The 13,698-nt window shown below is 35.3% G+C and overlaps 3 protein-coding genes across 3 annotated transcripts; 1 reads left to right on the top strand and 2 right to left on the bottom strand.

Annotated features, from left to right (window-relative positions):
* Positions 1 to 225: 225 nt before the first annotated feature.
* LOC102612098 (lysM domain receptor-like kinase 3) lies at positions 226 to 6,074 on the top strand. Its single transcript, XM_006465636.4, has 11 exons — positions 226 to 1,365; positions 2,029 to 2,106; positions 2,513 to 2,812; positions 3,428 to 3,573; positions 3,663 to 3,752; positions 3,866 to 3,971; positions 4,364 to 4,515; positions 4,609 to 4,706; positions 4,790 to 4,937; positions 5,048 to 5,155; positions 5,584 to 6,074. The coding sequence occupies exons 1-11, from the start codon at positions 765 to 767 to the stop codon at positions 5,746 to 5,748; spliced, it is 1,992 nt and encodes a 663-aa protein (XP_006465699.2). The 5' UTR covers positions 226 to 764; the 3' UTR covers positions 5,749 to 6,074.
* A 1,779-nt stretch (positions 6,075 to 7,853) lies between these two features.
* LOC102611809 (clavaminate synthase-like protein At3g21360) lies at positions 7,854 to 10,419 on the bottom strand. Its single transcript, XM_006465635.4, has 3 exons — positions 9,876 to 10,419; positions 9,110 to 9,363; positions 7,854 to 8,617 (listed from the first exon to the last, which is right to left on the bottom strand). Exons 1-3 carry the CDS (start codon positions 10,380 to 10,382, stop codon positions 8,254 to 8,256), a joined length of 1,125 nt encoding a protein of 374 aa, XP_006465698.3. The 5' UTR covers positions 10,383 to 10,419; the 3' UTR covers positions 7,854 to 8,253.
* Positions 10,420 to 11,193: 774 nt separating this feature from the next.
* On the bottom strand, positions 11,194 to 13,528 carry LOC102611518 (clavaminate synthase-like protein At3g21360). Its single transcript, XM_006465634.4, has 3 exons — positions 12,753 to 13,528; positions 11,934 to 12,187; positions 11,194 to 11,657 (listed from the first exon to the last, which is right to left on the bottom strand). The coding sequence occupies exons 1-3, from the start codon at positions 13,104 to 13,106 to the stop codon at positions 11,294 to 11,296; spliced, it is 972 nt and encodes a 323-aa protein (XP_006465697.2). The 5' UTR covers positions 13,107 to 13,528; the 3' UTR covers positions 11,194 to 11,293.
* Between the last annotated feature and the right edge of the window lie 170 nt (positions 13,529 to 13,698).

A 13,698-nucleotide genomic window follows, 5' to 3' on the forward strand; every position in this document is an offset into this window, starting at 1 on the left:
TTCCATAATAAAAGGGAAAAAAACGTATTAACTAGTTAGATGGTAGTCATAAAGTATCAAATTTATTTTTTCATCTCCTTTACCAAAAAAATATAAAAACAAAAATCAATGCTGGCTGCAGTAAATTCTAATAATGTTCATAGAATAGAAGTCCAAAATAAAACCTCTAAAGAAAAAAAAACAACATCAACAATAATAAATTTTTTGAGATTTGTGAATTTTCCACCATTTTTAAATAAAAAAGGGCCAGTTTGGTACAATAAAAAAATGTACCCAAAAATCTGCAGGTGGGTGGTTCTGTAACTTCTCTGTTTGTAATTGTAACTCATCTAATCCTCATCTCTCTTTTTGCAGACTGCTTGTCCGAAAGTCGCTTTCTCTTTTCACAGCGCAAGGCTGTAAGCAGTTACCAGCTTACTCTGCAAAAACCAAACCAAACCAAACCAAACAAAACAAAACATAAATTTGGCAAAAAACATGCTGTTTCTTTCTTCACACTCCCCCCTTCATTCCTTTTTTCTATTGTCCTTCAAACCTCCTTAATCATTTTAACTTCCTCCAAGAAAACCAAAAAAATCCCATTTCTCTCATTTTTTTTTCAGGATACCCATCTTACTTTTTTGGTTTTATATCAATTCCAAATCTATTATTGAGAATAAAAATTTATCTTTTTTTTTTTTTAAAGTTTCTAAGATCATTTTCTCCATTCTTGTTGAGCTATACTTTAGTGTCTCAGCTAAGTACTGATAGCTGAAAATCAAAGAATGGATTTTGGAAGGTTACATTTGTTGATTTGGCTATGTGTTCTTGTTTTTGTTTCAAGAATTGAATCTTTAAATTCATACAGACAGCCCATGAACTGTACGGACACAACCAGGCTATGCACAACGTTTTTGGCTTATGAAATGCAACCAAACCAGACACTGTCGGTGATCCAAAGCATGTTTGATGTGTTACCAAAAGATGTGACTGTGGAAGGGAATGAGAAAAATTACATCTTTATTAAGAAAAACTGTTCTTGTCTGTCAACAACTAGGAATTATGTGAGTAACACCACATTTACAGTGAAATCTAGTGGTGGGTATGTGTATGATGTGGTTGTGAATGCTTATGATGGGCTTGCTATCTTGGATAATAGTACAAGAATGGCGAGAGCTGGGGCAGTTGTGTCATTGGGGCTGTTTTGTGGTTGTTCGAGTGGACTGTGGAATTACTTGATGAGTTATGTGATGAAAGACGGGGATACGGTGCAATCCTTGGCTAGCAGGTTTGGTGTTAGTATGGATAGTATTGAGCAAGTGAATGGAATTGTGAATCCTAATAATGTCACTGCCGGTGATCTGTTCTACATTCCACTGAATTCAGGTTGGTAGTAATCTTATCCTTCCTTTTCTATTTATCTTTTGGGTTGCTTGAGGTAGTTCAGTAATTTTGTATTTAGAGATTGGTTTGAATTTTGTATCCAAATGTGGAGGATTGGCATATTTTGTGTTGTTATTGATGGGAATTATGTATGTTTGCTATGCATAATACATTGTTACACATTGTCGATTTGCCACAACTTTGGAGAATCCTATAGGCAACAATAGGAAATTCAGGCATCGAAGATGAAACAAAAGCTCTTGGAATAAGTTCTGTTAACTTGAGCTCGCTAGCTTTTGTAAGCATTCCATTGTAATATAAATGACTGAACTTTCTTGAGAAAAAAATGGAAAAATTATCAGTTGTAATTTATGCTAAGAAAATGGAGATTAAGCATTAACAGCTGGCACATCTCGGTCTCTGCATAGGCTGCAATGGGGAAAGAAAAGAAATAGAAAAATAGCATAATTGGTTTCGTGGTGTTCTTTTACTGATTTCCTCTTCGGATTAGGTTGATTTTTTTCTTCAATTCTTGTTTATATTGTTCTTGTTGTCGGCTGTACTAGTTCGATTTATCATTTTCCCAAACTTATTTTTTAAGGATTTTCCTCTTTTCTAGCAGTTTCTTTTTTATTTATCAAGTTAACAATATATGCTTTATTATAGTTCCTGGTGAGCCTTATCCTGTGGAGAATGACACTCTTCCTCCTCCTGCTCCTGCGCCTTCTGTTGAGGATTTTGCAGGTATGGATAGCACAAATTTTCATTAAATATTTAACTGTTTCGTCAAATTCATTGTGTTATTTTTTTTTTTTTCAAGTTTAATGGTGCTTTTTTTCCCCCTTTTGGGATAAGTAATGGTGCTGTTATTGACTGGACTTGATGGAAGTTAAATGTCAAGTAGATAGAACTTATTTGGACCAATAACAGTGTGGTCTAATGGTATATAAAACATCATTAATCTAAAATGTTACTGAGATATATGTAGTCAAGTTTGCATTGCTTATCTTTGAGCCTTCGAAAATCCCTTGCACTCAAGTTGAATAGACACAAAAACAGAGATCTCATCATACCTGCTTTTTCTTCCTTGATTTTTCTAAATTTCCCCAACTAGCATGATCATAATGACCAACTACATTTTTATTTTCAGGAAATCAAGTGGATCGCAAGGCTCGAATGTCATATGGATGGATCATAGGAGGTTTAGTGGTTGGGCTTGGTCTTATAATATTGAGCATAGCTGTTTGTATTTGGTTGAGGTCATCAAGCTGCTTTAAAGAGGCCCGAGGAAACAGTGCTAAGGATCCTGGTGGCAGGAGTTCTCATAAGTTTCATATCCTTCAGAAGCCAAGTTTTTGTTGTGGTTCTGGTAGGCACATTTGCTGCAAGTCTGGTGATTATATACAGACCACTGGTGAAGTTAGCAACCCTCCCATCACCATTCCCAAGGGTAATGTAATGTTCAAACTATTGATCAATGCAGTTTTCCTAGATTTTCGAATTATTTTTTTATTTTTAAAGATATAATCATCTAGAATTGTTGCCTAAAGGCTCCTAAGTTTCTTTGAGTCATAACATGTAAATAATTGCATGTTACGTGATTCTTTTTCATCGGTATCCTGAAATTGTAGATGCTGAGAGAAAGCTGAGAGGAAGCTTCTATTCTTGATGTAATATAAATGACATTATCAGAGGGAATTGTATAGGATTTAAATAGGTAAATGCCTTTTTCTTGGGTATGAATGGCTGGTAGAATCTTTCTGGATTGGTTGCCTATCAGTCAAAGTATCACCTTACTTCTTCTAGACGTATATACATTTCCAAGTATCATATAATGAATTCAGCTGACTTATTTGTTTATGTGTAAGTTCATCTACAAAGACAAACTTCAATGGATGCCAAATAATAATATTGTGTGGTTAAAGTGAATATAAGTTTAGGGTGTTGCAACTGTTCTCAATTGCAGATTTAGTGTTTTGTGTCCCTTCTCCAACTAAATGATCTTTTACTTTTAAAATTTTGAGCTTGGTGTGCTTCAGTTGATAATATTGTTTTCTCTTTTCAGCTCTTGGGACTGATGTATTTGACATGGAGAAGCCAGTAGTTTTCACATATGATGAAATTCTTTTTGCAACTGAAGGATTCTCTGATTCAAGTCTTCTTGGCCATGGAACATATGGTTCTGTGTATTATGGCAACATTCGAAACCAGGTTTGCACTTTGCAGTAGTGTACATAATTTTCGAATTACCTTTCTTATTCATCATGTCGACATAAGTTAATGGATTTGCATCCATTTAGGAAGTTGCTATCAAAAGGATGACTGCTACAAAAACTAAAGAATTCATGGCAGAGATGAAAATCCTGTGCAAAGTTCATCATTCTAACCTGGTAATACTCTTAGCAGTTTGAATGATTACCAATTATTATAAGTTGTGAAGCATGCATGTTGCTTTCAGCTGTTCATATCTTTGACTCCTATCTTGGTTTTAAACCTTGTCAAGGTAGAATTGATTGGCTATGCTGCTACAGAGGATGAGCTCTTCCTTATATATGAATATGCCCAAAAGGGTTCGCTTAAAAGCCATTTACATGATCCTCAGAACAGGGGTAAGATTTTGCTAAAGCTTTCTTTATGACATATTACTCTCTCTCTGTTTTTTTTTTTTGGGGGGGGGGGGGGGGGGGTGGTGATTTTACCTGACTATCATATTGAGTTTTCAAAATACCGATATACCAATTATGATAAGCTAAAATCTTATTTACTCTAGCTTAGGTAGATGTCATAACTTTTCAAATACTGGAGATGCTATTGTTCTTGTCCTGAGGTTTAATGCCCGTGGTCAAGAATCTCAGTTGGATTAAAGACACTCTGTTGAATATTAGTTACCAACATCTACTTAACAGTTTTCTCAATAAGAATATTAGTTACCAACATGTCTTCTTTGCTGCCACAATATGTTTCATGTACTTACAGTGGGAAATGTTTAACTTGCTTGAAGGTCAAACCTCATTATCTTGGATCATGAGGGTGCAGATTGCACTTGATGCTGCCAGAGGTCTGGAATATATCCATGAACATACTAAAACTCACTATGTCCATCGTGATATCAAGTCAAGCAACATTTTACTTGACAGTGCTTTTCGAGCAAAGGTTTTTGCATTTTAAATCTTGTTATATTTTTCATTTATGAATTGTTAGTATATAAATATTCTCACTGATGCTATTACTATTCCCTCTTTGTAGATTTCAGATTTTGGGTTGGCAAAACTTGTTGGAAAAACAAGTGATGGAGAAGCTACAGCAACCAAAGTTGTTGGTACCTTTGGTTATTTGGCACCAGAGTATGTAATGATATTTTTGTTGGTACTGTGCATCCTTGACAAAATTTTCAGCTTTTAATCTGTTTTGTTACTTGTGTCTGCAGATACTTGACTGATGGCCTGGCTACTGCCAAAAGTGATGTGTATGCATTTGGTGTTGTTCTTTTTGAGATCATATCAGGGAAGGAGGCTATCATAAGAACTGAAGGGATGGTGTCAAAAAATCAAGAAAGACGTTCACTGGCATCTTTTGTATGTTCTGCTACTGCATAATTCTAAGAAATGATGCAATAGATAGATATGTTATTTTCTCACTAATTCCCTTTGTCTTTGTTACATCTGTTGTCTTTGTTACATTACAGATGTTGGCAGCGCTTAGGAACTCACCCGACTCAATGAGCATGTCAAGCTTGAAAGATTATATTGATCCTAATATGATGGATTTATATCCCCATGATTGCTTATTCAAGGTAAATTTAACCTTCTCCTGATCTCTCTTGGTATATTTTTTCTGGGAAAACCTCAGCTAATACACATTGCCTGGTGCAGTGTAGACAAATTCCATCACTCTTCAACAATACTTTCATCCGTATAGTAAAAAATGCCCTTGTACTATAACGATCAAAGACATAATGTAGAGAAAGAAGTGACATAACCTATAAAGAATAATATGACTGAGTGTTATGATCTGAAAAAGCAATTGTAACAGAGAAACAGTCCATTTTTGTCTATGCTCCCCCTAAGGTTTTGTAGGGAACCCAGCTTTGCATATCGAAGTTAGTGGCTTTAAAGAACTCAGCTTTCTCTTAGAAGTCAAGAAATAGACACTTCTATTGCGCCAATACAAAATAGAAACTCACCTCATTACTTCTTCTTGCTGGAATATTTATTTGTCTAGATGGCCATGCTCGCAAAGCAATGTGTAGATGAGGATCCCATCCTGCGGCCCGACATGAAGCAAGTGGTTATTTCCCTGTCACAGATCCTTTTGTCATCTGTAGAGTGGGAGGCAACTCTTGCCGGGAATAGCCAAGTATTTAGTGGCCTTGTCCAAGGAAGATAACAGCAGCAATGGGTTCTCTTTCCCACTTTTGACGTCCTTACTTCTTCTCTACCCCACTTTTTCCTATTCATCTTCCTTAGTTATGTGTGTATATTAGCACTATTTTTCTCTAAAGTGCTTATAGTAGTGTTTATAGGTTATTCGTCCATTTTTTTCCCCCTTTGTATTGTGTCGATTTAGTTTCTTCATCATTTCAAAATTTCATTTGTGAGAAAATTTTGATCCAATATAAAATGGGATAATGTACCTGAGGAAAGGTTCAATTGCTTTTGTAATGCACGCAAGCCCCAAGTTTAATTCTTGGCTTGGGTAATGGTTCTTCTTTCTCTTTCTTTTTTAATTTATTCTGTTCAAAAGTCAGTGTTTATTTTATTTTTTTAAGAGATCATACCAGCTGGAGATAAATGGGAAAATGTGTACTTTCACCCAAATTGTATTTTAGAAAATATGTGAGAATTCACTTAAGTGAGTTCCCTTAATAGACTCGAGTTGGAACTTACACATCTCACCACTCGATTAAGGTAGCATTTTTTTTTTTATAAAAAATTTGAATAGAACTAAATTGATTTGAAGTATAGATAAACTTGAATATCTGAATCTGAATAATATATATTTTTTTTAATCTGAATCTTTGAAAATAAGTGTCAAATTATTTTTTTTCTAACTTTAACGACTAAATATATGTATTTTTACATTTTTATCTTTATTAAATTTGAATGTTAAATAAATAATATATATTTCAAAGAACATAATTACCATAATATCTTTATCAAATTTGAATGTTAAATAAATAATATATATCTCAAAGAACATAATTACCATAATATTTTATCATATATAAGCAAAATCATATTCAAGTAAGTACATAATGATTTTGAAATTATAATATATAATTTCTTTGTTAATAAAAATAAATTATTTAATTACATAAAAAGTTTAAGAATAATACATTCTTTGATTACCGATAATGGGAGATTCCAGAACTTGATAAGAGAAGAAAAGTGAGGAGGGATTCCATAGCGGTTGAAAAAAAATAAAAATGAGATTATTAGTAGATAAACGTGTATGGGTAGGCTTTGGGATATGTATGAAAAATAAATTACAAAATAGAGATATTTTTGACATTATAAATTAATTGGCTGACTCAAATTTCTCTATTCAATAAAAGGTTAGAAAAATTAACTTATTTTATTAAGTAAAAATTGTCATTATAAAAACAAACACCTTTATTTAACTTAATTAATTAAGTTACTTTAAGTCATTAAGTTAAAAAACAATCATCTCTAAATATAAGTCACTAATACAAGCCCAAAAAACTTTCTTTCATATACATACACACACATATTTCCTTCAAAAGAGACAGTTAAGCTGGACTCTTTTTTGTAATATAGATCATCAAATAGTAAAGAAATATGAAGGGAGATATAAACTAAAATTTCTAAGTTCAAGAGAAATACAAGAAAGCATAAAATACACCAAAAAGCAAAAATCAACAATGAACTAGATGTCATGAACACAAGAGAGTTACAAAGGTCTCTTACTCTTTCATGCTTTAAATCAAGCGTTTGTCATCGTTGTATTGGCATTGGATATCCAATTTATTTATTCGATATGTAATCCCTCGAATAAATGCAATTTATGCTTGAAAAGTGTCCAACCAAACCAATCAGGGCAGCATTGCAGCCAAGTGTTGGGAGGCTCTGGGCAGCGCATTAGATGAAGAAGCGTTTAACGGAGGCATGAAATGAAGATTACTTAAAATGACGGTGCATGAAAACTTTTTAAGAGTTTCAAGCCTAGTATCAATTGTATGATTTTACAATTAATGGCAACTACTAAAGGCTTCATTCTGGAATGGGCTTGAAACCGTTTGCAATTGCGCACCAATAAGAAACCAGACAGCAACAACAATTGATAAATATGTGAATTCAATGGCTTACTGATCAGAATCAAAACATCATCTCGAAAACATGCTCTACGTTTATTTGTACGTTCACATGTTCTATATTTCTTCACCACCAAGTCAGCCTAAAATGTCCACGTTGACAGACAAGATGATGATAAGAATGAACTTAGAAAAGAAGAAGAAGAAGAAGTCGAAGAAGTTAAGGAAAAAGAGAGAAAGGAAGAGTTCTTTGTTGCTGAAAATCTGTCCTCCATTATTCAGATGCTTTTAGCTATTTATAGCCTTACAAATGTGACAAATAATGTAGCAAAACAACTGCAACAGCAAGCCAAAATAATAGGAAACAAACATGCTACCATGCTACCACTTATGCTTAAGTTAAGCAGCTTATTTATCCAACTACCTAATTAGGTTGACTAAGTCTACTGAGTTGACCATCTCAACAAATGTGACTTTCTCTGCTTCATCATCAACGCCGCTTTGGCCACCCACGAACATATTGCATGCATGCATAATTTGCACATATCAGATGACAGCCACAGTGTACAAGCAGCAGCCATATGATCATGAGAAATCACGCACAAGGGAAGCGCATTTTCTTACTTGCAAAGTGAAGCTAATATACGGCGAGGAGGATTAAACGATCTTCGGGCATGTAGCACGGCCCAGTTATCTATCAGCAAAACATCACCTTTCTGCCAAGGGATCGCAACACTTTCCTCTTCAAGAATATTCAGACAGTCATGCACAATATCAGCTGGCAACGGCTTACCATTCCCAAAAGTGACTGCCTTGACAGGATCATTTCGATCATCTTTCCATCCTGTATAAGCAGCTACCATGCTGTTGAACCAAATTTTTCGTTGCCTAGATTCGTCATACTTTATAGCTGGAATTGGCCCCATTATCGTCTTCACTCCACCATCCTCCATCCATTCCAACTTCATTCCCAGCCTAGCTGCCCTGTTGAAAGATTCAATAGAGCTACATCAATATTATCTCGAGGTTAAGAAAAGAATCTAAGCTAAACAGAGTATAATCAAGAACATTCTAACAGTCGAATCTTCCAGCACTAGCATATTGGCCTAAATACTGTTACTTGCATCATTTTACAGTTTATATTTTCAATGCTTCTACTTAATTTGACAGTTTAGCAGCTAAAGTGTTTGATAAAAAAAGAATTGTCTGCCTTTTTATACTCAACGGCTAGTGATTTCATTTTACACCAGCCATGAGAAAAGAAAAAGCTACGTTAATTAATTTCAAATGAGCCCTCAGTCTCTGTTCTTAGGCATAGAAATGCTCTAATTGTCCATCATTTGAAGTGTGAATATATCATCTAAATGCTGGAAGTTTCTGATGCATTTATTGATGCAAAAAGCAAACAACATTACGCATACCAAATTATATGAATCTTAATCATTTCAACTATTAGTTAGTGATCAAATCACAAACCTTTCTTCAGCAATACTCTTGTCTTCAGTCAAGAAAGTGGATTTCCAGCCACGGCCAATTGGAGATGAAGGATCATCCTTTTCTCCTAACACACGTGTATAAATCAACCCATGCTGTTCTAATTGTTCAACGAAGTCAGGGTATTTATGCTTCATTCTCTCATAGACAATGTGACTTAGGACAATTGGAGTTTCTCCCCCACTTCCTGGCTCCACTTCACAAAAGAAGAATAATTTTGATGGGAACTCAGGAACCTGTCGAATAAGCACTGTGAGTCCAAAACATAGATGAAACCAACTAAAAGCAATAGATAAGGCTATGAACTTTGCATCAGATAACACTTTAGTTGATCAAACTACTAACAAACATGTGAAGCTAAATAGATTAAATGAAAGTCAAGCTTAAACAGCTTTAGGCAACTCAGAATATTTATGTTCAGAATTGAGGTGCTCTTGCTGTCAAGTGGGTAGATTGCACTCTAGCTACTGTGTTAAATAAACAGCATCTTACAAAAGCACTTTCTGAGTTCTAAAAAGAGAAACGCTAATCATTCATCAATTGCTTTGCTAAGCGAATTTTGTCCCTTCCAAAAAAAATTTAAAAGAAGAAAACTTTTGACAATTCAAAAGTGCTTTTAACGGATCAATTCAACAGTACTCCAAACATACAACTCCGCTCTGATCAAATTAAATCACACTCAAAGTCAAATAAATGCTCAAAAGACAGAGTTTACCACCAAAATAAACAAATAAATAAACCCGCAGACCTGAGCCATTTCATGGTGAAAAGGAATCTTCTGATCAGGCGGGGACTCATTGGCCGTAAAAACCCTACCAACAATGTTGGTTCTGGGAGCCGCACCGCCCACATAAGGCAGCTCCTCGTAACCAAAAGCCTCAACGACGTCGTTGAATTCTTTGGCTGTCTTCACATCATCAAATCCCCTGAAAAGAACTGATCCTGCTTTCAGCAACAAAGAGTCGAGAAACGGCTTCTGGGTTCTGACTTTTTCAGCCAAACGAGAAACTGTTGCCGTTGTTGCTGGGTTTGGAGAGAGAACTGAAGGGAAAGGACAGGAATTGTTGATGTTGTTGTAGTTTCTTTGTTGTGGGATTTTGATTTCTATGAAATGATCTGCCATGCCGATGGTTTTTTTGTTTGCAGTGCTGCGGAGTTTCAAGGTGATCAAAGAGACAAGAGTTGGTGCTGACGCTGCCGTTTCTTGTTGATGTCGTGCTGTTTTGTAGAGTTTTTGTGACGTATTTAGTAACATAGAGATTTTTATTTTAAGGGTATCTGTGGGATTTCATCTGGACGGTATCCGCGTCTAGATTCATTTTGATACGAGATTCTGAACTGGACCCTAATTGGGCCCAGGACTATAGATATTAGAATGTGGAGTCGAGCTATTGGCACCCCTGCATTTTTCTTACAAAACCCCCCTACAATAGACTTACAGTTAAGGACAATTGAAAATTAAACACATATAAATTTTTTTCCAACAAATTACTTAATTCATAATCAATCCTTAAAAAAAAAATTTATATGTTACTTCCTATCTAACTAAAATAAATTATATAAATTTAGAATAATCTATTATTCTATTTTGATTCCTTATTAATTAAATATTTTTATACTTAAAATTACATTGAAATTATAATTTCAAATTGATATTATTTCAGCCAATGATTAACAATAAAAAACTTATCAACCATATAACTTTTTAATTTGTGTAGGATAATAATAAAATAAAAAATAATGAAAAAAATAGCACAATAATACTTTGAGTTTTAACAATAGAACAAATCAAATAAAAATTGAGACCTTAGAAAAGTATATCTTAAAAAAGGGACATTTTCAGAAATAAAATGAATATAACTAAAAATTAGGTCTTATGAGGAGATTAGAGGGGTGCCAATAGTCTAACTCTAGAATGTGAGACCCAAAAGCGTTTCAGATCAGTCCATTCGATTCGGATACCTGAACCCGTACCATTATATTTACCTCAAATTCAAAATGACGTGAATAAAACATGAGACGAACACAAACGCATCAACCCAAATCATGGAAGGTGGAGTCCAACGTGAAATCAAGAATGCAGGCATACCAGTAGCATGAAATTAAATTCACAAGAATAGTGTATCAAAAAAAAAAAATAAAAATCACAAGAATAGAGTTTATTTTCTACTTGCAAAGAGAAGCCAATATATGGCGAGGACGACTGGATGATCTACGGGCATGAAGCACAGCCAAGTTATCTATCAGCAGAACGTCGCCATTCTGCCAAGGGATGGCAACACATTCCTCTTCAAGGATTTTCATTAAGTTGTAGACGATATCCTCTGGATATGGACTACCATTCCCAAAAGTGACTGCCTTAACAGGATCATTTTGTGTGTCTTTCCAGCATGTATAAGCCATTACTATGCTATTGAACCAAATCTTCCGTTGCCTGATTTTATCATACGTAACAGCTGGGATTGGACCCAACACTGTCTTCACTCCACCGTCTTCCATCCACTCCAATTTCAAGCCCAAATTAGCAGCCCTGTTGAAAGATTTGATAGAACCATATTATATCATCGCTAATTGAATAGAAGTTTATAATGCTCAAAAGAGTATTGACGTGAACATTGTAACTGTCAAATAACGTGGATTAAAAGCTAGCACCTTAGCCCAATTGGCTTTTAGGCTTTGATGCAATAGAAACTTGTTGCTCATGTATTATTGATCTAAAGATAAAGGGCACGCATATACCAATTGATATGAATTTCAATAATCTGAAGTTCTCAAGTACTAATAACATGATCAAGTTAACACAAACCTTTCCTCGGCGAGGCTCTTGTCTTCAGTCAAGAAAATGGATTTCCAGCCGCGGCCGGTCGGAGATGAAAGATCATCCTTTTCTTGATATATTCTGGTATAAATCAATCCATCCTGCTCTAGTTGTTGAACAAATTCAGGGTAACTCTCTTTCATCCTCTCGTAGACAATGTGGCTAAGGACTAGAGGAGTGTCTCCTCCACTTACTGGCTCTACTTCACAGAAGAAGAACAACTTTGACGGGAACTGAGGAAGCTGAGCAGAAAAAGCACAGTAATTGTGAGTCCAATACAAAGACAAAGCAAAGTACCAACAGTAAATTCTGTATCAAATAACATAGTTGGTGACTTAGCTCGCATGTGGAATCTACTAACCAGCATGTAACGCTCAAGCCTGTGCAAAGGAATTCGAAATAAAGCTTCTTGTTGCATACTTACATTACAAGATCAATTTGATTTTCTAACCCAAAAATGACTTCTAGAAAAAGCACATCCTTTTGTTTCCTTCAAATACTGATATAAAATAAGTAAAAACACAAATTTTGACAATTTAAATGTGCTTTCAACGACACCAGCATCGCTGCCAATTGCCAAACATATGTCCATTTGCTTGTTTCTTCACTGTGAGGGCATTTTGTTTTCGAAAATCTAATTCACTAATTGGGGTAAAATTATAATAAAGGATACATCAAAGGTTAAATTTGTGAAAGAGATAGAGGTTATTTTGTTGTAAATGATTACTAATAGAGGCAACAATAAAAGCAGGTTTAGTTTTTGGGTCAAATTTGTAACTGCTCAAAGCCAGAAACCAAAAACATTACCAAAGCCATTTCCTGGTGAAAAGGAATGTTACGATCAAGTGAAGATTCATTGGCAGTAAAAACTCGACCAACAACGTGGCTTCTGGGAGCAGCACCGCCGACGTAGGGCAACTCCTCGTAGCCAAAAGCCTCAACGACGTCGTTGAAGTCATTGGCTGTCTTGACATCGAACCCTCTGAGAAGCACGGCCCCTGCTTTGAGCAATAAAGATTCGAGAAATGGCTTCTGGGTTCTGATTGTTTCCGTCAGAAAAGACAGATTTGTTGTAGAGTTTGGTGTCAGAACCCAAGGGAAGGGAATGGAGTTGTAGCTTTTTTGTTCTGCAAGTTTTATTTCAGCGAAATGATCGGCCATGCTGTTGCTGCTGAAATCCAGTCGTGTTTGAGGAGCGACCAGATGCTGACGCCAACACCTAAATTTGTAATAATGGGGGGAGACGATTTTCGACCAGCAGCTTTTTTCTCGAGCAAACACAAACAACCACGGTCACTTTCCCAGAAAATATCTGGGTTCACAGATAAGGATTAGGGGGGATGTTGGAGATTTTTATGGTGTTAATCCTCAGACACTAAAGTCAATTTTTTGGGTTCACTTGAAAAAACGTGTGTTATATAACTGAGCCTTGATTATAATTCATTTAATTGAAAGGCTTAATAAATGGAACGAACCGGAAGAAAGAAAGAAAGAAAGAAAGAAAATGAAAGAGAGAGGAAAGAGATTGAACTCTCAACATTTGCTTTTTTAGTGCGAGAGTTCGGAGATAGAGAGAAAAGAAGGAAAATCCACTTCGATCAAATCTTTAAATGGACTTAATTTAAGTCTCTCTAAACGCTCACTTCTGATCAAGGTGGACCAACTTTGAAAAAACTTCCCGGTTTCTCGCTGCTTCCCATATTTAATATCGAGGGGGCATGATTTGTGTGAAGGAACGGCTAATCGTGCTCTC

The sequence above is a fragment of the Citrus sinensis genome, chromosome 7 (genome assembly GCF_022201045.2).
Source record: "Citrus sinensis cultivar Valencia sweet orange chromosome 7, DVS_A1.0, whole genome shotgun sequence".
NCBI classification, from domain to species: domain Eukaryota; kingdom Viridiplantae; phylum Streptophyta; class Magnoliopsida; order Sapindales; family Rutaceae; genus Citrus; species Citrus sinensis.

Coding starts and splice junctions, on each gene's coding strand:
- LOC102612098 (XM_006465636.4), top strand. CDS start 765: ATGGATTTTGGAAGGTTACATTTGTTGATTTGGCTATGTGTTCTTGTT. Junction 3,972..4,363: donor ACATGATCCTCAGAACAGGG/GTAAGATTTTGC, acceptor ACTTGCTTGAAG/GTCAAACCTCATTATCTTGG. Junction 4,938..5,047: donor GACGTTCACTGGCATCTTTT/GTATGTTCTGCT, acceptor GTTACATTACAG/ATGTTGGCAGCGCTTAGGAA.
- LOC102611809 (XM_006465635.4), bottom strand. CDS start 10,382: ATGTTACTAAATACGTCACAAAAACTCTACAAAACAGCACGACATCAA. Junction 9,364..9,875: donor TTCACCATGAAATGGCTCAG/GTCTGCGGGTTT, acceptor CTTATTCGACAG/GTTCCTGAGTTCCCATCAAA. Junction 8,618..9,109: donor AAGAGTATTGCTGAAGAAAG/GTTTGTGATTTG, acceptor ATCTTTCAACAG/GGCAGCTAGGCTGGGAATGA.
- LOC102611518 (XM_006465634.4), bottom strand. CDS start 13,106: ATGGCCGATCATTTCGCTGAAATAAAACTTGCAGAACAAAAAAGCTAC. Junction 12,188..12,752: donor TTCACCAGGAAATGGCTTTG/GTAATGTTTTTG, acceptor TTTTCTGCTCAG/CTTCCTCAGTTCCCGTCAAA. Junction 11,658..11,933: donor AAGAGCCTCGCCGAGGAAAG/GTTTGTGTTAAC, acceptor ATCTTTCAACAG/GGCTGCTAATTTGGGCTTGA.